At 49.8% G+C, this 17,880-nt stretch overlaps 1 protein-coding gene across 3 annotated transcripts in view; it reads right to left on the minus strand.

Moving 5' to 3' along the window:
• The window catches only part of SULF2 (sulfatase 2), a 117,304-nt gene that overhangs the window by 62,118 nt on the left and 37,306 nt on the right, over window positions 1-17,880 (minus strand). For all 3 annotated transcript variants that reach the window (XM_058685881.1, XM_058685883.1, XM_058685884.1), the window contains exon 3: window positions 9,017-9,256. In XM_058685881.1, the coding sequence (XP_058541864.1) occupies window positions 9,017-9,256 (240 nt within the window). The remainder of the gene's footprint in view (window positions 1-9,016; window positions 9,257-17,880) is intronic.

Here is a 17,880-nt window from a genome sequence, read left to right on the forward strand (position 1 = left end):
TGGGCGTTAAGGAGGGCGCTCGTTGGGATGAGCACTGGGCGTTGTATATAAGGGTTCTACTCCTGAAACCAATGTTGCGCTGTATGTTAACGAACTAAAATTTAAATTAAAAAATGCCTATTCAAAAAAAAAAAAAAAAAAAAAAGAAAGTAGTGGAATCAGAATTCGAACCCAGGCAGAGTCCTTGCTCTCAATGGCTTTGTGAAGAGCGGGGAGGCATCTCCTTCCAAGAACACGATAGAACTCTGACTCGTGGGTAGGTAAGAGAGCACGGTCGGGCAGCTGACATGGGCTGAAAGTTAGGACCGAGTGCATTTTGTAAAAACCGAGGAGGCAATTCATCCCTTTCAGGGTGTTTATAATTGAGCTCTAGGTTCCCGGAGAAGCCAACACACAGAAACACCCGTGAACAAACTGCTGTTTATCCCGCTTTGCCTCGCTCACTTCCTGCAAAACACGGGCTAGCAGAAAGCACGGGGATTGCAAAATGAGCTTGCAAATCTTGTCAAAGAGGCAAGGTTTTGTGAAATTAATTAAAGGGATGCTGGAGGACGGCTCGAAGCACACGCAAATCCACTGACAAAATTCTGGTCTATGAGGTAACTGAAGAAGAGACTGTTAGAAAGGATGGGGAGTAGCAAGTACTTCACAAGGGGGAGATTCAGGAGTCAAAGGATTAAGAGAGGCCCTTGCGAAAACCGATCCAATCCCGAATACTTCTGCAAAAATGACCTGTTAAGATGTTGATCTCCTGTACTCAAAAGAGTATCAGATACACAAGTGGCTGTGAACCGTTACTGTACTTTGATTTTAATCTTCCCTCAGCACCCCTTTGCTTCTCCTTCTACAGGAAAGAATTTCTAGCTGGGAATATGGTCACCCAGCATGAAGACTGCCCTTCCCAGCCTCCTCTGCGGTCACGTGTGCTCGTGTGACTTGTTTCTCATCAATGAGGTACAAGGAAAAATGGAGAGCAGCTGAAACTCTGATCAATCTAGGAACACCTAAATATATGAAGCAAATATCGACAGATCCAAAGGGAGAAATAGACAGCAGTAAATTAATCGTAGGGGACTTGAATGCCCCACTTCTGTCAATGGATAGGTCATCTAGACAGATAATCGTAAGGCAACATTGGCCTTAAATGACACGTTGGACCAGATGGACTTAAGATTTCCAGAACATTCCATTCCAAAGCAACAGAACACACATTCTTCTCGAGTGCACACGGAACATTCTCCAGGATAGATCATATGTGGGACCACAAACCAAGTCTTAATACATTTAGGAAAACCGAAATCAGATCAAGCAACTTTTTTCCTACCATGATGGTATGAAATTAGAGATCAATCATGAGAAGAAAACTGGAACATTCACGAATGTGTGGAGAGTAAACAACATAAAACGAACAACCACGGGGCCAAAGAAGAACTCAAGAGAAATTTAAAAAAATACCCTGAGACAGGGGCGCCTGGGTGGCGCAGTCGGTTAAGCGTCCGACTTCAGCCAGGTCACGATCTCGCGGTCTGTGAGTTTGAGCCCCGCGTCAGGCTCTGGGCTGATGGCTCGGAGCCTGGAGCCTGTTTCCAATTCTGCGTCTCCCTCTCTCTCTGCCCCTCCCCCGTTCATGCTCTGTCTCTCTCTGTCCCAAAAATAAATAAAAAAACGTTGAAAAAAAAAAAAATACCCTGAGACAAATGAAAATGGGAATAAAACATCCCAGAACCTACGGGATACAGCAAAAGCAGTTCTAAGAGGGAAGTTCATAGCGATAAATGCCAACATCAAGAAACCAGAAAAATCTCAAAGAAAGCACCTAACTTTACACCTCAAGGAACCAGGAAAACAGGAACAAACAAAGCTCAAAGTTAGCAGAAGGAAGAAAATAATGAAAATCACAACAGAAATAAGTAAAATAGGGACTAAAACAACAATGGAAAAGATCAATACAACTAAGAGCTGGTTCTTTGAAAAGATATACCAAATTGACGACTCTTTAGCCAGACTTACCAAGACAAAGAGAGAGGGCTCAAATAAATAAAACCAGAAACGAGAGACGTTACACAGAAATACAAAGGATCATTAAGAGACTGTACTACGGGCAATTACACACTCACAAATTGGACAACCTAGAAGAAATGGATAAATTCCTAGAAACACACAACTTACCAAGACTGAATCATAAAGAAATTGGAAATCTGAATAGATCACTTACTACTAAGGAGATTGAACCAGGGATCAAAAACTTCTCAACAAGCAAAAGTCCAGGACCAGACGGCTTCACTGGTGAGTTCTACCAAGCATTTAAAGAAGAATTAATATGAATCCTTTTCAAATGTCTCCAAAAAAACAGAAGAGGAGAAAACACTGCTAGACTCATTCCATGAGACCAGCGTTACCCTGATACCAAAACCAAAGATACCACAAGAAAAGAAAATTACAGTCCAATATCCCTGATGAACATAGATGCAAAAACTGTCAACAAGATATTAGCAAATGGAATCCAACAATACATTAAAAGGATCAAATGGGATTCATCCAGGGGGAGCAAGAACAGTTTACCATATGCAGATCAATAAATGTGATACACCACGTTAACAAAGTGAAGGATAAAACCGTATGATCATCTCATTAGATGCAGAAAAAGCATTTGACGAAATTCAACATTCATTTATGATGAAAACTCTCAGCCAAGTGGGTATAGAGGAGAAGTACCTGAACACAATAAAGGCCATATAGGATCAGCCCACAGCTAACTCACTCAACAGTGAAAAACTGAAATCCTTTCTTCTAAGATCAGGAGTAAGACAAGGATGCCTACTCTTGTCACTTTTTTTTTTAATGTTTTAATTTATTTTTGAGATAGAGAGACAGAGTGTGAGTGGAGGAGGGGCAGAGAGAGGGACACACGGAATCTGAAGCAGGCTCCAGGCTCTGAGCGGTCAGCACAGAGCCCGACGCAGGGCTTGAACTCACAAACCGTGAGATCATGACCTGAGCCGAAGTTGGACGCCAAACCGACTGAGCCACCCAGGTGCCCCTACTCTTGTCACTTTCATTCAATGCAGTATCGGAAGTCCTAGCCAGAGCAATTAGGTATGAAAAAGAAAGAAAAGCCATCCAAATTGGGAAGGTAGAATTAAACTCTCACTATTTGCATATGACATGATATCACACATAAAAACCCCAAAATAACTGTTAGAATAGACAAATTCAGTGAAGGTGCAGGATACGAAATCGATACGCAAAAATCCATTGTATCTCTATACACCAGCAATGAACTATCAGAAAGAAAAGTGAAGAAACAATCCCCTTTACGATTGCATCAAAAAGAATCAGATACCTAGGAATAAATTTAACCAAGGAGGTGAAAGACCCATACGCTGAAAACTGTCAGATATTCATGAAAGACACTGAAGAAGACCCAAATAAATGGAAAGATATTCTGTGCTCATGGATTGGAAGAATTAATACTGTAATATGCCCACAGTACCCAAAGCAATGGAGATTCAACCCAATCCCTATTCAAATTCCAGCAGCATTTTTCACAGAAGTAGAACAAATAATCTTAAAACTTGTATGGAACCACAAAAGACCCAAGCTGGAGGCCTCATGCTTGCTGGCTTCAAACTGTATTACGAGGCTACAGTAATCAAAACAGTATGGCGCTGGCGTTAAGACAGACACACAGATCAGTGTAACAGAACAGAGCCTGGAAATAAACCCACACAGATATGGTCAACTAATTGACATCAAAGGAGCCTAGAATATACAATGGGGAAAGGACAGTCTCTTCAATAAGTGGTGCTGGGGAAACGAGCCAGCCACACAAAATGAACCTGGACCCCTGACGTCATCCACAAAAACGAACTAGAGGGGCGCCTGGGTGGCGCAGTCGGTTAAGCGTCCGACTTCAGCCAGGTCACGATCTCGCGGTCCGTGAGTTCGAGCCCCGCGTCAGGCTCTGGGCTGATGGCTCGGAGCCTGGAGCCTGTTTCCGATTCTGTGTCTCCCTCTCTCTCTGCCCCTCCCCCGTTCATGCTCTGTCTCTCTCTGTCCTAAAAATAAATAAAAAATGTTAAAAAAAAAAAAAAAAAAAAAAAAAGAACTAGAAATGGATTAAAGACTTGGACACAAGACCTGAAACCATAATGCGACATTAGTCTTGGCGACGATTTTTTGGATTTGACACCAGAAGCAAAGGCAATTCATGACAAACATAAATAACCGGGACCACCCCAAACTGAAAAGCTTCTGCACAGCGAAAGAAACCATCAGCACAATGAAAGGGCAACCTGCCGAACTGGAGAAAATATTTGCAACTCTTTTATCTGAAAAGGGGTTAATATCCAAAAGATATAAAGAAATCCTAAGGCTCAACGGCAAAAACACAAACAATTAGTAAAAGGCGAAAGATTTATACGATCTGAAGAGAAACCAGAGTATTAAAAACACAACCAATTAATCAAACAAGGGGCAAAGGATCTGAATGGACATTTTGCCAAAGAAGACATCCAGGTGACCAACAGGTATGTGAAAAAGTGCCGAACGTCACTCATCATCAGGGAAATGCAAATCAAAACCACAATGAGATGTCACTTCACACCTGCCAGGACGGCTGTTATCAGAAGGACAAGAGACAGCAAGTGTGGGTGAGGGTGTGGAGAAAAGGGAACCCTCGCGCCCCGCCGGCCGGGATGAAAATCGGTGCAGCCACAACGGAAACACTACGGAACTTCCTCACGAAATTAAAAACAGAACTCCCATACGATCCAGCAATTCCCCTTCTGGGGATTGATCTGCAGGAAATGAAATCGTGAACTTGAAAAGATATCTGCACCCCTACGTCCGCTGCAGCATTATTTACAACGGCCAGGACATGGAAAGAAGCTAAGTGTCCGCCGATGGCTGAATGGATAAAGATGTGGTGTATGTAGACAAGGAACGATCATTCAGCCGCGTGAGTGAAACCTTGTCATTTGCAACAACAAGGATGGACCTTGAGGGCATTATGCTAAGTGAAAGAAGCCAGAGAGAGACAAATACTGTTATGATCTCGCTCATATGTAAGAATCCAAGAAAAGAACACTGAGCTCGTAGATACAGAGGACAGATTGGCGGTTGCCAGTGGCGGTGGGCAGGGCTGGGGGGGGGGGGTGAAATGGGTGAAGGGGGTCCAAAGGTACCAACTGCCAGTTGTACAATAAGTAAGTCATGAGGACACAAGGTACCCATGGTGACTACAGTTAACGACACCACACTGCATATGTGAAAGCTGCTAAGAGAGAAATTCTTAGAGGTTTTCATCACAAGAAATTTCGTAACTATGCATGGCGATGGATGTTAACTAGATTCATTGTGGTGTCCCTTTCATAATATATACACACGTTGAATACCCCAAATACCCCAAACTAATATAATGTTAGACACCAATTATATCTCATTCTCAGAAAAGCAAATGGTTGAGTCTCTGGTCAATTCGTGGAGCAGGCCCACCAAAGAAGCACGGGCTTTTATTTTTTAATTTTTCTATTTTTTCCCAATATATGAAATTTATTGTCAAATTGGCTTCCATACAACACCCAGTGCTCATCCCAAAAGGTGCCCTCCTCAATACCCATCACCCGCCCTCCCCTCCCTCCCACCCCCCATCAACCCTCAGTTTGTTTTCAGTTTTTAAGAGTCTCTTATGCCTTGGCTCTCTCCCACTCTAACCTCTTTTTTTTTCCCCCTCCCCCTCCCCCATGGTCTTCTGTGAAGTTTCTCAGGATCCACATATGAGTGAAAATATACGGTATCTGTCTTTCTCTGCCTGACTTATTTCACCCAGCATAATGCCCTCCAGTTCCATCCACGTTGCTACAAAGGGCCATATTTCATTCTTTCTCATTGCCACGTAGTACTCCATTGTGTATATAAACCACAATTTCTTTATCCATTCATCGGTTGATGGACATTTAGGCTCTTTCCATAATTTGGCTATTGTTGAGAGTGCTAGAAGCACGGGCTTTTAACTGCAAGCAGTAAGTGATTGCTCTCTTGGGTCTCATACACAGCCAAACGTAAATCCAACTCAAGCAACTTTGCTAAATACCCGTGAGAATGCAGAGTTTAATGTGCCTAAAGACCCAGAAAGAGCAGCTGACCACTGGTCCTTGGGAGACTAAGGTTGTTACACGTTCTAACGTGAGTCATACCTATCAAATTCATCTAAGAGGAATTTTCAACTCATTAGTTTCCTGTCATTTTCCTCAATCAACCAACAATGACCAGCATAACTAACATTATTAGTGGTATCTTTAAAATGTTTTCACCTTAAATAGCAACTTAATATAAAACTCAAGTCAGAGCTTCCTAGCTGCCAGGGCAAAGAGGGAAAGTATACAGGGTACATAGCTCTTGCTATTTAATGACCAGGAGCACATCAGGCCATCAGAACAAACAGGCATTTTCAGGGTCCTGAGTTCTGAAAGTCACGCTGCAGCAGGGTCTCTTGTACAGAGAGGCATTCTAACTGTAACGAATAAAATTCTCAGGGACAGTTTTACGAAAAATGTAAATGATCTGTGGATGGCTATTTACGCTTGGACGTTATGATCCCAGTCTTCACTGAAGCGATACCGAGTAAGCACAGTTGGATGAAAGCAAGTCTTTGGGAAGACAGCTTTTCGGCGATGTGTGCAAATTCAAGAACGAAGTTTGGGAAATCAATTTTGAAGAGCATTTATTATTGAAACAGTTCCTTTTCTTGTGCCAGCTGTATGATTCTAAGGCATTAGTCACCGGTTCCCACCAGGAGCGCCCACGATATCACAGGGTATGTGTTTCCTTTCAGTGTGAAGGATGCTCCAAACTTGCTTTGAATTCCCACGGTCTTCGGTTTCTGGGCACGTCTCTTTTCTGGGCTGCAGTTGTCTGGCTATCAAATAAGGGTGTTGATGAGAACACCTTAGGGTCCTTACTGTTCTTTTAGCATCCAAATCGGAAGTTTTCTACACAGACCTTTCAGTCAGATGTTCTACAGGGGGTCTGTGAGCTATACTCTGCCTTCAGACAAGCTTTTGTTTGGCCCACGGTGTACATTTTTTAAGAAATTGATGATGGCAACGTTTTTTTTTTTTTTTTTTCCCCCTTATATCAGCATATTTCAGCTACACATTCAGGTTAGAAATATGCGAAGATTGGTACCCCTGGGCACGTATGGCTATAATTATCCGGACCGGTGTAGAAGATGCCCCTTTCCGTAGGTGCCCTCTGGTGTGCTGCGGGACCCCCGTGTCCCGCTTCTTTATTTACATGCAGGTCCCCACAACCAGCTGCGCGGTGGCCCGTGCTGACCTCTGACACGTGCGGCTTTCTGCAGAGATCCAGGAACCAACCAGCTTATGCGCATGGGATGGAGGCCTTCTGAGTTCTCTCAGGAGGCCCCGCTTTCTGGGTGACCCTGGCAGGAGAATCAGTCCACAAGAAGACGCACCTTCCTCTTGTTCCCCACCCCGACGTGCCCCGCCAGCCACATGGGTATCCCAGGGAAAGCACCCCCAGCCTGGAAGGCTGCTTCATCTCTGAACTCAGCTGAGGGAGGCGTCGATCCCTCCCTCCTGTCACTCCCCCGGAAACAAGCCCCTGGTCACTCGGACGCGACTTCTCAGGGTGGCAGCATCCCAGCCGCAATGTCTGATTTCACGATCGCCTCGCTCGGCTCTCAGTGGGGAGTGTTTACTTTTTCAAAATTCAATTTAATGGAGTTTTGGAGGAATTTCGCATGGTGCTAGAGGTAAGTGTTTGTAATTGTGTCTTTGCCCCAGGCCAGCAGCCTGACAGGTGAGCCTTGGGAACCGACCAAGGTACCTCCTGCAAGATAGACCGGAAGACCTAACTGCTCTGTATCCATCCACGATACAGCTCTGCAGCACTGACACAGGAGAGGTGGGGCGTGCTGGGTAGTGTAGACGGCCAAGTGTAGACAAGCCGTCCATGTCAATTTCCCGGCCATTCTGCAGAGTGGCCACACAGTCCCACACGTGCTCCTGTCCATTTTCCACACCAATTTTCATCCCTGCCTCCCACCCCAATGTTCTTCTGGAACCTTCTTCCATGCTGATGGTCTGAAGTCAATAAACCGGTCCCTAACATAACACATGGTGAATACAAACTCACACATAAATACTTCTAGCCTCTCTCTGTATTATATTTCATATTTTAAGTGGACTCATTAAAAAAATCCAAATTGCTGGGGCGCCTGGGTGGCGCAGTCGGTTAAGCGTCCGACTTCAGCCAGGTCACGATCTCGCGGTCCGTGAGTTCGAGCCCCGCGTCAGGCTCTGGGCCGATGGCTTGGAGCCTGGAGCCTGTTTCCGATTCTGTGTCTCCCTCTCTCTCTGCCCCTCCCCCGTTCATACTCTGTCTCTCTCTGTCCCAAAAATAAATAAAAAACGTTGAAAAAAAAATTAAAAAAAAAAAAAAATCCAAATTGCTTTGAAAAGGTCACTTTCTTTCACTACTATAGGCAAATCATTTTGTATTTTTCTTTTTTTAATATATTTTTTTACTCTTTTTTTTTTTTTTCTATTTTAGAGAACAAGGGAGTGAGCTTGTATGAGTGGGGGAGAGGGAGGGGGGGGGAGGGGGAGGGGGAGCAAGAGAGAGAGAGAGAGAGAGAGAGAGAGAGAGAGAGAGGGAGGGAGGGAGGGAGGGAGGGAGAGGGAGAGAATCTCAAGCAGGTGCCATGCTCAGCGTGGAGCCAGAGGCGGGGCTCAATCCCACGACCCTGGGATCAGGACCTGAGCTGAAATCAAGAGTCGGACGCTCCACCTGCTGAGCCACCCAGGCGCCCCTCGGGTCGTATTTTCCTAGGGCCCACGGGCATAAGCGAACGCTTTCAAGTTAAAATGAAGCGGTCCACGGGCTGCCTGACATCATCTCCAATCCCTGCAGTACAGGGTCCACATGCTGGTCTGAGGTCGGGGCGCCTGCGCGCCCGCCTGCCCGCCCGCGGCCCCCCGGCTCCCCTTACCTGTCCGGTAGCCCGTGCTGTTGAGGTACACGGCGAAGGTGCGGCTCTCGTGCTGTGCCTGCCAGGAGGGCGAGGAGCAGTTCTCGTTGTTGGTGTAGGTGTTGTGGTTGTGGACATACTTCCCGGTGAGGATAGAGGAACGCGAAGGGCAGCACATGGGCGTGGTCACGAAGGCGTTGACGAAGTGCGCCCCGCCCCGCTCCATGATGCGCCTTGTCTTGTTCATCACCTGCATGGAACCTGCAACCAGGAGCCAAGGTGAGTGCGGCCGTTCCCAGCTGGTGCCCGGTGGGCCATGCGACCACTGGGGACAGGCGCTGAGTGGTTCTTAACCCCATCCCTGGGGAGGGGGTGCATTTTGGAAATCTCTGGGGACACATGGCGGGGGGGGCCACAACGGTTAGTTGTGAGCATGGGCCAGCGAGGCACTGTGGGGTAGTCCTGTGCAAGAAATATCCTGGGTCCCCAGTCCCGCTGCGTGCTCATGGGGAGCAGATAAAAACCTGTTTGTCATACATATAAACAAAACATCTTTTTTTTTTTTTTTTTTGCAGGATATTAATATGCAGTGTATTTATTTATTTTTTTTTGGTAAGCAACCACTATGTAAACCAAGGGAAGATTGTACTTTGTTTTGTTTGGAACTTGCCCAAGAATTGTTCGTTTTTATTGAAATCTGGTCATGCCAACCCACCTGGCTCACCTCCCTGAACACTCCTCTGCTCCTTTGTCCACATGGTCCTTCTAGTTTGGAATCCACTTCCCATCGGCCAAGCCACACCTCTTCCAGTGATCACACTGGCTTCTGATTCCCTCGAGCGCGTAGTATGCATGCTGCAGGTGTTATTAGGGCTTAATCACATACCACTAGGTATCGTGGCTTCGTTCGCGCCTTTTCTTGTTCGCGAATGAAGTTGTATGCAGCGAAAGGCGCTCAGGACGGAAAGGAAACTAACGTGCAGGAGACCTACTGTGCACAGGTGCCTTCCTGGTCACTGCTCCGCTGAGGGCCCCACGAGGGCAGAGACTGCGTGCCCTGCTCCGTGCTGAATTCTCAACGCCCTCGTGGTGTGATACACAGTAGGCACTCAATAAACGTTTGCAGAGTGGACGCGCAAACCTATGGCCGGTATCAGGATATTTAGTAGGGTTAGGGAAATATTCAAGGGAAATCCTTTCTCTCTTCCTCCTCCCACCCGCAGTTTCCTTCCTTTTCCTTAGAGTTCTTAGAGTCTACCGCGGACTGAGTGACGCAAACTCTCCCCCACCCTCCATACGTCCTCGTCGTCACCCTCAAAACCTGTGAATGTGACCTTATTTGGAAAAAAGCGTCTTTGCAGGTGTAGTTAAGGATCTTGGGGGGAGATTGTTCTGGATTACCGGGGTGGGCCCCAAATCCAATGACAAGCGTCGTGTAGGAGCCAGAAGGGAGAAGACACACAGACACGGTGGGGACGGCCATGTGAGGACCGAGGCAGAGGCTGGAGGGACGCAGCCACAGGCTAAGGAACTCCCGGGGCCCCCAGGAGCTGGAAGAGGAAGGAAGGATTCTCCTCTAGAGCCTTCGGAGGAAGCATAACCCTGTCAACACGTGGATTCCGGACTTCTGGCTTCTAGAACTACTGAAGAGTAAGCCAATGCAGTCTACCAGGCATTTGGAGTTTTTACTGGAGAGGTGCCCAGCCCAATCACCAACAGCCCCTTAGAGGTTTTAACAAAAACTAATCACTCTCACCTCAGCACTCTGTCCCTACAGGCGAAGAATGAAAAGGAGATTTATATGGCTCTTTTATCCCATCTTTCTGCCAAATAGGGACGGAAACAGAGTTAGAGCTTCCCTGAGGCAAACATAGATCATATCTCCTCACTACTTAAAACCATCGGATAGCTTCCCATGGCACTCGGAAGGACACCGGAATTCCTTACTGTGGCCTAAGACTCTTCCAGACTCTTCCAGACTCATCCTTGCTGCCAAGCCACCTCCCATGTTCCTTTGACCTCATCTCTCCCCTCCCCCTTGCTCACTTGGTTACACTGGCCTCCTCATGGTTTCTCAAATGCTCCACTCCCATCCCTGCCCCAGGATCTTTGCACTGGCTACCGCTTCTGCTGGGACTCTTCCTGAGACATCCCTTTGTTGGCTTATCCCATTCAGTCAGATCTCAACTCGACGTCACCTCCTCAGCAAGGCCTGGCCACCCCCCCTGCAGCACTTGAGCTGGTTTTTATAGGGGAGGCCCTTCTGGGACCAGGTGTGTTTCCTGAGCCTCTTGGCCAAGGCTGGCAGCGGTGGGTGGAGGAAAGAGCCAGCTCTGTGTGAGGAACTGAACAGGAATTATCAGGCCCAGAACCGTGTGAACATCTATCCTCAAGGTCACACGCCCTCCAAGAAGCCCCAGGGGACACAGTTGTAACTGCAGGCAACTACAAGGTTGCTACCAGGTACGACACCTCCCTCTGGAGGGGACAGATGACATGGGCTTTCCGAGGTCCAGCCTGTGAAGCCAGCAGGGCACAGTCTCAGGGTTCAGCCGAGCCCTGGGGCCTCACCAGCCTCGGGGCCGCTCCTGGGGAAGGCTTTCCGGGAAGGCCTCCCACTCGCCGATGGGTTCTTTCTACCCTGAACTTTTACCACGAATCGAGACATCGGAGTCCCGACGACACCCGAGGCCCAAGCCTGAACACTAGCCACGTCCCCGGCTCGCGGCCTTTGCCGGAGCTCTGCCCTCTGCCTGGAGCGCTCCCTCCTTCAGGTTACTGAGCAAAAGTCAAGTATCACAGGGGAGGCCTTCCCTGGCCCAGAATCTGGCAGGGATTTAGGCCTGCTTTGTTCGCCGTTACATTCCCAAGCTTAGAACAGTGCCTGGCACAGAGTAGGTTCTCAATAAACGTCTGGAAATTAACAGAAGATCTGATCTTACTGTTTGAGGTTTCTATAGAACTCAGGAGCCCCAGGTGGTTCGTATTCCTACACATGTGTGTTTTGTGCAGCGGGTTCGAAAACTCTGCCTTTAAAGAGCATGAAATCCATCCCGCGTTCTCTGGTTTGCTACCCTAGCCACGGCTCCTTATGGTCCCACATCCCACATCTGCCCATTCACGTACCCGCCAGGCACCTGAAGGCCTGGGTTTGGCAGCGTCCTAACATAACTTAGTGGATGAGACAGGTCCAGCTTCTCCGTGGGGTAGAGGGCAGTGTTATCCGTCAATAATAATCGTTATACTCGCTAATAGTTGCAATGGCCGAGTGCCGGCTGTATGCACGGCTGGGCACGTGTCATGCGCCGTTTTACTTAATCCTTTCAACAGCCCTTTTGAGGACAGAGAGCGAAATGCCCAAAGCCACACACCTTTGGAAGCGTGATGTGAGGGCTCAAACCCAGGCTTGTCCGGCGGGGACGGCGGGTGCTTGGAGTCAGGTTCAAGAAACGTACGGTTCACACCGCACGGGAGGCAGCGTAAATACACCCAGGAAACGCACTGAGATCCCAAGCACTGGGTCAATTCTCGACCTCAAGGAGGCTCAGAAGAGTCCTGGACTGGAGGCTGGGTCCCCTGCTCATCCCAGAGGTGACTTTAGCTGGCACACCAGCGGTGGGAGCAGCACGGGGGCACATCACCAAATATCAGGGACGCCAGCCGTGGGCAAGTGATTCCCTCCACTACTGATCAACACAAAAGGTCAACTGGTGTGGTCACGTCCTTAACACCTACACAATTCCTGCCTCAACGGGGAGTGAACCAGTCGCCTGTCAGAACGCTCAGGGGGCAGCAGTATTGGCTTATATTTAGTCGACTGGTTTAGTTTTCCTTTCCTTAGAGCAGTTAATCCTGGTTTCTCTCATTTAGGGTAGTGGAATCTTGTTCTTTCCTTTTTTTTAATATTCTTTAAAAAGAATTTCTTAACGTTTATTTATTTTTGAGAGACAGAGAGAGACAGAGAATGAGCAGAGGAGGGGCAGAGGGAGAGGGAGACACAGAATCCGAAACAGGCTCCAGGCTCCGAGCTGCCGGCACAGAGCCCCACGCGGGGCTCGAACCCACGAACGGTGACATCGTGATCTGAGCTGAAGTCAGACGCTTCACCGACTGAGCCACCCAGGCGCCCTGAATCTTTTTCTTTTTTTCAACGTTTTTTTTTTTTTTTTTTAAATTTATTTTTGGGACAGAGAGAGACAGAGCATGAACGGGGGAGGGGCAGAGAGAGAGGGAGACACAGAATCGGAAACAGGCTCCAGGCTCCGAGCCGTCAGCCCAGAGCCTGACGCGGGGCTCGAACTCACGGACCGCGAGATCGTGACCTGGCTGAAGTCGGACGCTCAACCGACTGCGCCACCCAGGCGCCCCTGAATCTTTTTCTTAAACACACACACACACACCAATTACAGCTGATTAACGGAAGTCCACGGAAGGGGCGCCCGGGTGGCTCAGGTTGAGAATGGACTCTCGATCTTGACTTAGGTCGTGATCCCAGGGTTCGTGAGTTCGAGCCGTGCATCCAGCTCTGTGCTGACAGTGCAGAGCCTGCTTGGGATTCTCTCAGACACCATCAGTGCCTCGTACCCTAACCCGGGCTCCTGCTGCCACCTGCCCCCTCATGCCTCCTTCCCTTTCCTCCAGCTACGTGGGCAAAAATCTAGCTACCCCTCGGTCCCGTCTCTCTGTTCCCACATCGAATCCATCAGCAAAGCCTGTCCACCATCCGGCCCTGTCGCCCCCGCCCTGGGCATCCTCTCTCTTCCTCCCTGCCCATTTATTCTGCACGGAGCAGCCAGAGCGCCTCCTCTCCTTGGCACCCTCTGGGGCTCCCACTCACCGGAGAACAAAGTCTTGAAGTCCTCCACAGGCCTACCTGGGTCCAGACCTCGTCCGGCAGGGGGCCTCGTCTTCGCCCTCAGACCTGCCAGGCCTGCTCCTGCCTCAGAGCCTTCGCCTTGCTGCTCCTTTGCTTGGAAGGCCTTTCCCCCTGAACCCTGACGGCCTGTGCGATCACCCCCTTCTCGTCTGTACTCCCTGCCCCTGACAGTTGAGACCCCTCCCTTGTTTCTTAAGTTTCTGACTCCATAACTGTCATCTGTAACTAACCACAGACTTTTACACACTATTTATCTTGCTGTCTGCCTGCGCCCGGTCACTGAGGCCTCCCAGCCCCGAGGCCTGGAGCGGCCCTCGGCACAGGGTCGGTGCTCAGTAAGTATTCCTCAAAGGAATGCGTCCAGGGCCCTCCAGGCAGAATCAACTTTTCGCCCGCTCTTTACAAACTGTGGGGAGAAAGGACGGGGCGGCTGGTGGTGAGAACCCGGCCCATCTGGGTCTCCTAGGTCTGCAGAAAGGACAACGCTGGCCCCCCCACCAGGCCTGTCAGACCCTCCTCCAGGAGGCAGGAGGCTGCCACCTGGAGAACAATTCCCCTGCAGTCAGCAGCCCCGAATGCCGCACTGGCAAAAAGCAAAAGCCCGTAGAACCGTTTCTTTCTCTTTCTTTCTTTTTTTTTTTTAAAATGGGCTCAGAACCAGGGTCTCAAAGCGCTCCTGTCTCCACCGTACTATTTCCGAGGAGAGGAGCGATTGCCGCTCTCGTCCAGGAGTCCCCGTGCGTGTCTGCTCGGTGCGCTCGCCCCTGCCCACATGAGCCGGCTGCAGGGGAGCCGTGTCCATGCGCTGCTCAGGTACGAGGTGACGACGCCCCCAGAGGACAGCGGCTTCTGTGCCCCAGCAGCACTACCATGAAGCCTCCCCGTGGGGACAGTGACCTGCTTTAGCACAACTGCCACAGCGATGGGGCTCTGTACGTCCACATCCGGAACACAAAAACATGTGATCTAATCTCGCCCAGCCCGGCCCTCAGGCAGATGGACCAGTCTGATGGGGGGGAAGAACCTGGAAGACGCGGCCACACAGAAATAAAAAGGCCAGTTTTCAACACGTTAAATGAAGCCAGGCCGGCCAACCCAGACTCACTCTGTCCAACACAAACTTGGGACGTGCACACAAAAACAGGCCCGGTTTCCTTCTGTGATCAAACCTTCCAACCCAGCTGGGCCAGGGGTGAGGTCACCCGACACCTCTGTGCGACTCTAATGGTCCCATCCCATCGATGAGATGGCCCCACCCCCCCTGGCCTTGACGCTTATCTGGCCGCCCCTTTCTGATCGCTTTCTGGGGCCTCCTCGGTAGACCACCTGTGCTATTATTTATCCTTATTTGATATTTTTCCTTAAAGCAACTTAAAATTAAAAAAAAAAAATTTTTTTTAACGTTTATTTATTTTTGAGACAGGGAGAGACAGAGCATGAACAGGGGAGGGGCAGAGAGAGAGGGAGACACAGAATCTGAAACAGGCTCCAGGCTCCAGGCTCCGAGCCGTCAGCCCAGAGCCTGACGCGGGGCTCGAACTCACGGACCGCGAGATCGTGACCTGGCTGAAGTCGGACGCTTAACCGACTGAGCCACCCAGGCGCCCCCCCGCAATTTTTTTTTAATGTTTATTTTTGAAAGAGAGCGAGAGAGAGATGGGGAAGGGGCAGAGAGAGAGAGGGAGACACGGAATCCGAAGCAGACTCCAGGCTGTTAGCCGTCAGCACAGAGCCCGATGCGGGGCTCGAACCCACAAACCGCGAGATCATGACCTGCGCCGAAGTTGGGCGCTGACCCGACGGAGCCACCCAGCGCCCCTTCACGTGACTTGAAACAGATCAACTTGAATCTCAACCCGAGTCACTACGTGAAGTTCTGTGTCTGATATGCTAATCAAAACGTTTTTTTTTTTTTTTTTGATGCACATGAAAATAAGTTTGTAAGTAGTAAAATCCATGCTTTTTGACTTGTCACATGAGATACCTCGTGCCTTACCTGTCGTAGAAAGGCATCTGGGAAACGCTGAATTCGTTTGCTCTTCTCAAAGTCTGGGTCGGGGCAACCACGACCTCTAGGGAACGAGCGGGTGCCGGGGGCTTGCAAGATTCAAAACTGACTCAATTTTTGCCCCTCCCAGGGCTTAGGTGGTTCCCACCCACTTTTTGCCCTAGAGGCCTGTGTCAGCTGGGGGCAGAAGCACCCACGGCCCTTTAAGACAGACTCCTGTGGCCCCCAGCGTGGGTGGCAGGGGCGGCACTGGTTTTGACAGACGACTACTGCAACGATGCCTTCTGATGTTTGTTTTCTTAACGTTACAGGTCAACAGAGTCTGTGACGTGTTCTCGCCTCGAGAGAGCAGTGGCAGGGAGATGGGATGTGGGGAAAAATAAAGCCCCGGGGTAAACCCAGGGTCTTGACTGAAATCAGCATTTTCCTTTAACGGTTTTTGCAATTTGTTTATGTTTGAGAGAGAGGGTGCGTGCACAGGTGTGCGAGCGGGGGAGGGGCAGAGAGAGGGGGACAGAGGATCCGAAGCGGGTTCTATGCGGACGGCAGAGAGCCCGATGCAGGGCTTGATCTCACAAACCGCGAGATCATGACCTGAGTCGGAGTCTGATGCTTAACCGACTGAGCCACCCAGGTGCCCCTTAAACCACACTCTCTAACCACCCTTGACCCTCATCTGGACCTACTGAGGCAGTCACTCCAACTGGCTCCCGGCTCCCACCCTCGTCCCCTGCAGTACGTTCTCCACCTGGTGGCCACAGGGCTCCTTTTAAAACGTTAAGTCACACCATGACTTCCTTTGCTCAAACTCATCCAACGAGCGTCCATCTTGCTTAGAATAAAACCCAAAGTCCCCCCCTCCCCCCCCCCCCGGCCCCTTTTGGCCCAGGAAACCCCATGTGACCTGGACGCTGATTCTCCCCAAGTACAACTTGTACCTCCGTCCCCCACTTGCCCTCTGCTCCGGCCACGCTGACCTTCTCACCACTCCTTGAACACGCCAAGCACGCTCCTGCCTCAGGGCCTTTGCACTTGCTGCTCTCACAGCCCCGAGACACACCCCCTCCGCCCCTCCCTGCCCCGTGGCATCCAGGTCTTTACCAAAACTGCGTCCTCAGGGAGGCTTTCCCTGGACCCTGGACTGTGCTAAGCTCTCTCCTTCTTCCCCTTCTTGCTCTTTGAGAAAATGTTCTCAGCAGATACATACGCCGTAGAGGACGGTTGCTTCCGGGTGAGCCCTCTGAATGGTGGCTGGGAAAGGCTACTTTGGCTTTGAATCGTTTGAGTATTTGAAGGTAAGGCTGTATGGCTCATATGATTTGAAATACTTTGGAGGCTCAGGGGGGAGGAGAGGACTGACTGCAAACAGGCTAATCCACGAACACTCCAGGATGAGTGTCGCCTTCCTATCTGTGCCTTTCATTTGGGGAAAGATAATCTAATTGAGCAGGGGCCTTTCAGCAAGGACCTCCCCGTATCTGTGGAGACCACAGGTGACTCTGAACACAAAACCGGAGGCCACAGTCAGAAAGCCACAGGCAGGGCCTGCCCACGAAAATGTTTGGTTATGCTTTTTCCAGCGTGTCAAGATTCTGGGACACCGGGAGGGGGTCCAAGAGTCCGACTCATTTCGGACACCGTCTACGCAGAGTCAGCATCGGATGCCACAGGTTAAGGGCTCAAGTCCCGCAAGGGTGCCCCACTCTCCCCGACTCCCCCTGCACGGACGCTGGCCGCAAGCCCGGGCTGTCACCTGTGCTTTGACCGACAGGCCACAGAGTAGCAGTTCAAGTGACCTCCTCCTTAGGTTCTTGAATTTGGTAGAAGGCTTACAGAACTCAGGGAAACACGTTCACCTGTTTGTTAAAGGACAGGAAGCAGCGGCCAGGCGCCCTGGGCAAGGTCTGGGGGCGGGCAGTGTTTGCAGAGGCATCGTTACAGAGTCCCGATTGATCAAGTCATCGGCCCCGGGCTGATTCTGCCTCCAGCCCCCTCCGCCAA

This window comes from Neofelis nebulosa, chromosome 9 (assembly GCF_028018385.1).
Source record: "Neofelis nebulosa isolate mNeoNeb1 chromosome 9, mNeoNeb1.pri, whole genome shotgun sequence".
Taxonomy (NCBI): Eukaryota; Metazoa; Chordata; class Mammalia; order Carnivora; family Felidae; genus Neofelis; species Neofelis nebulosa.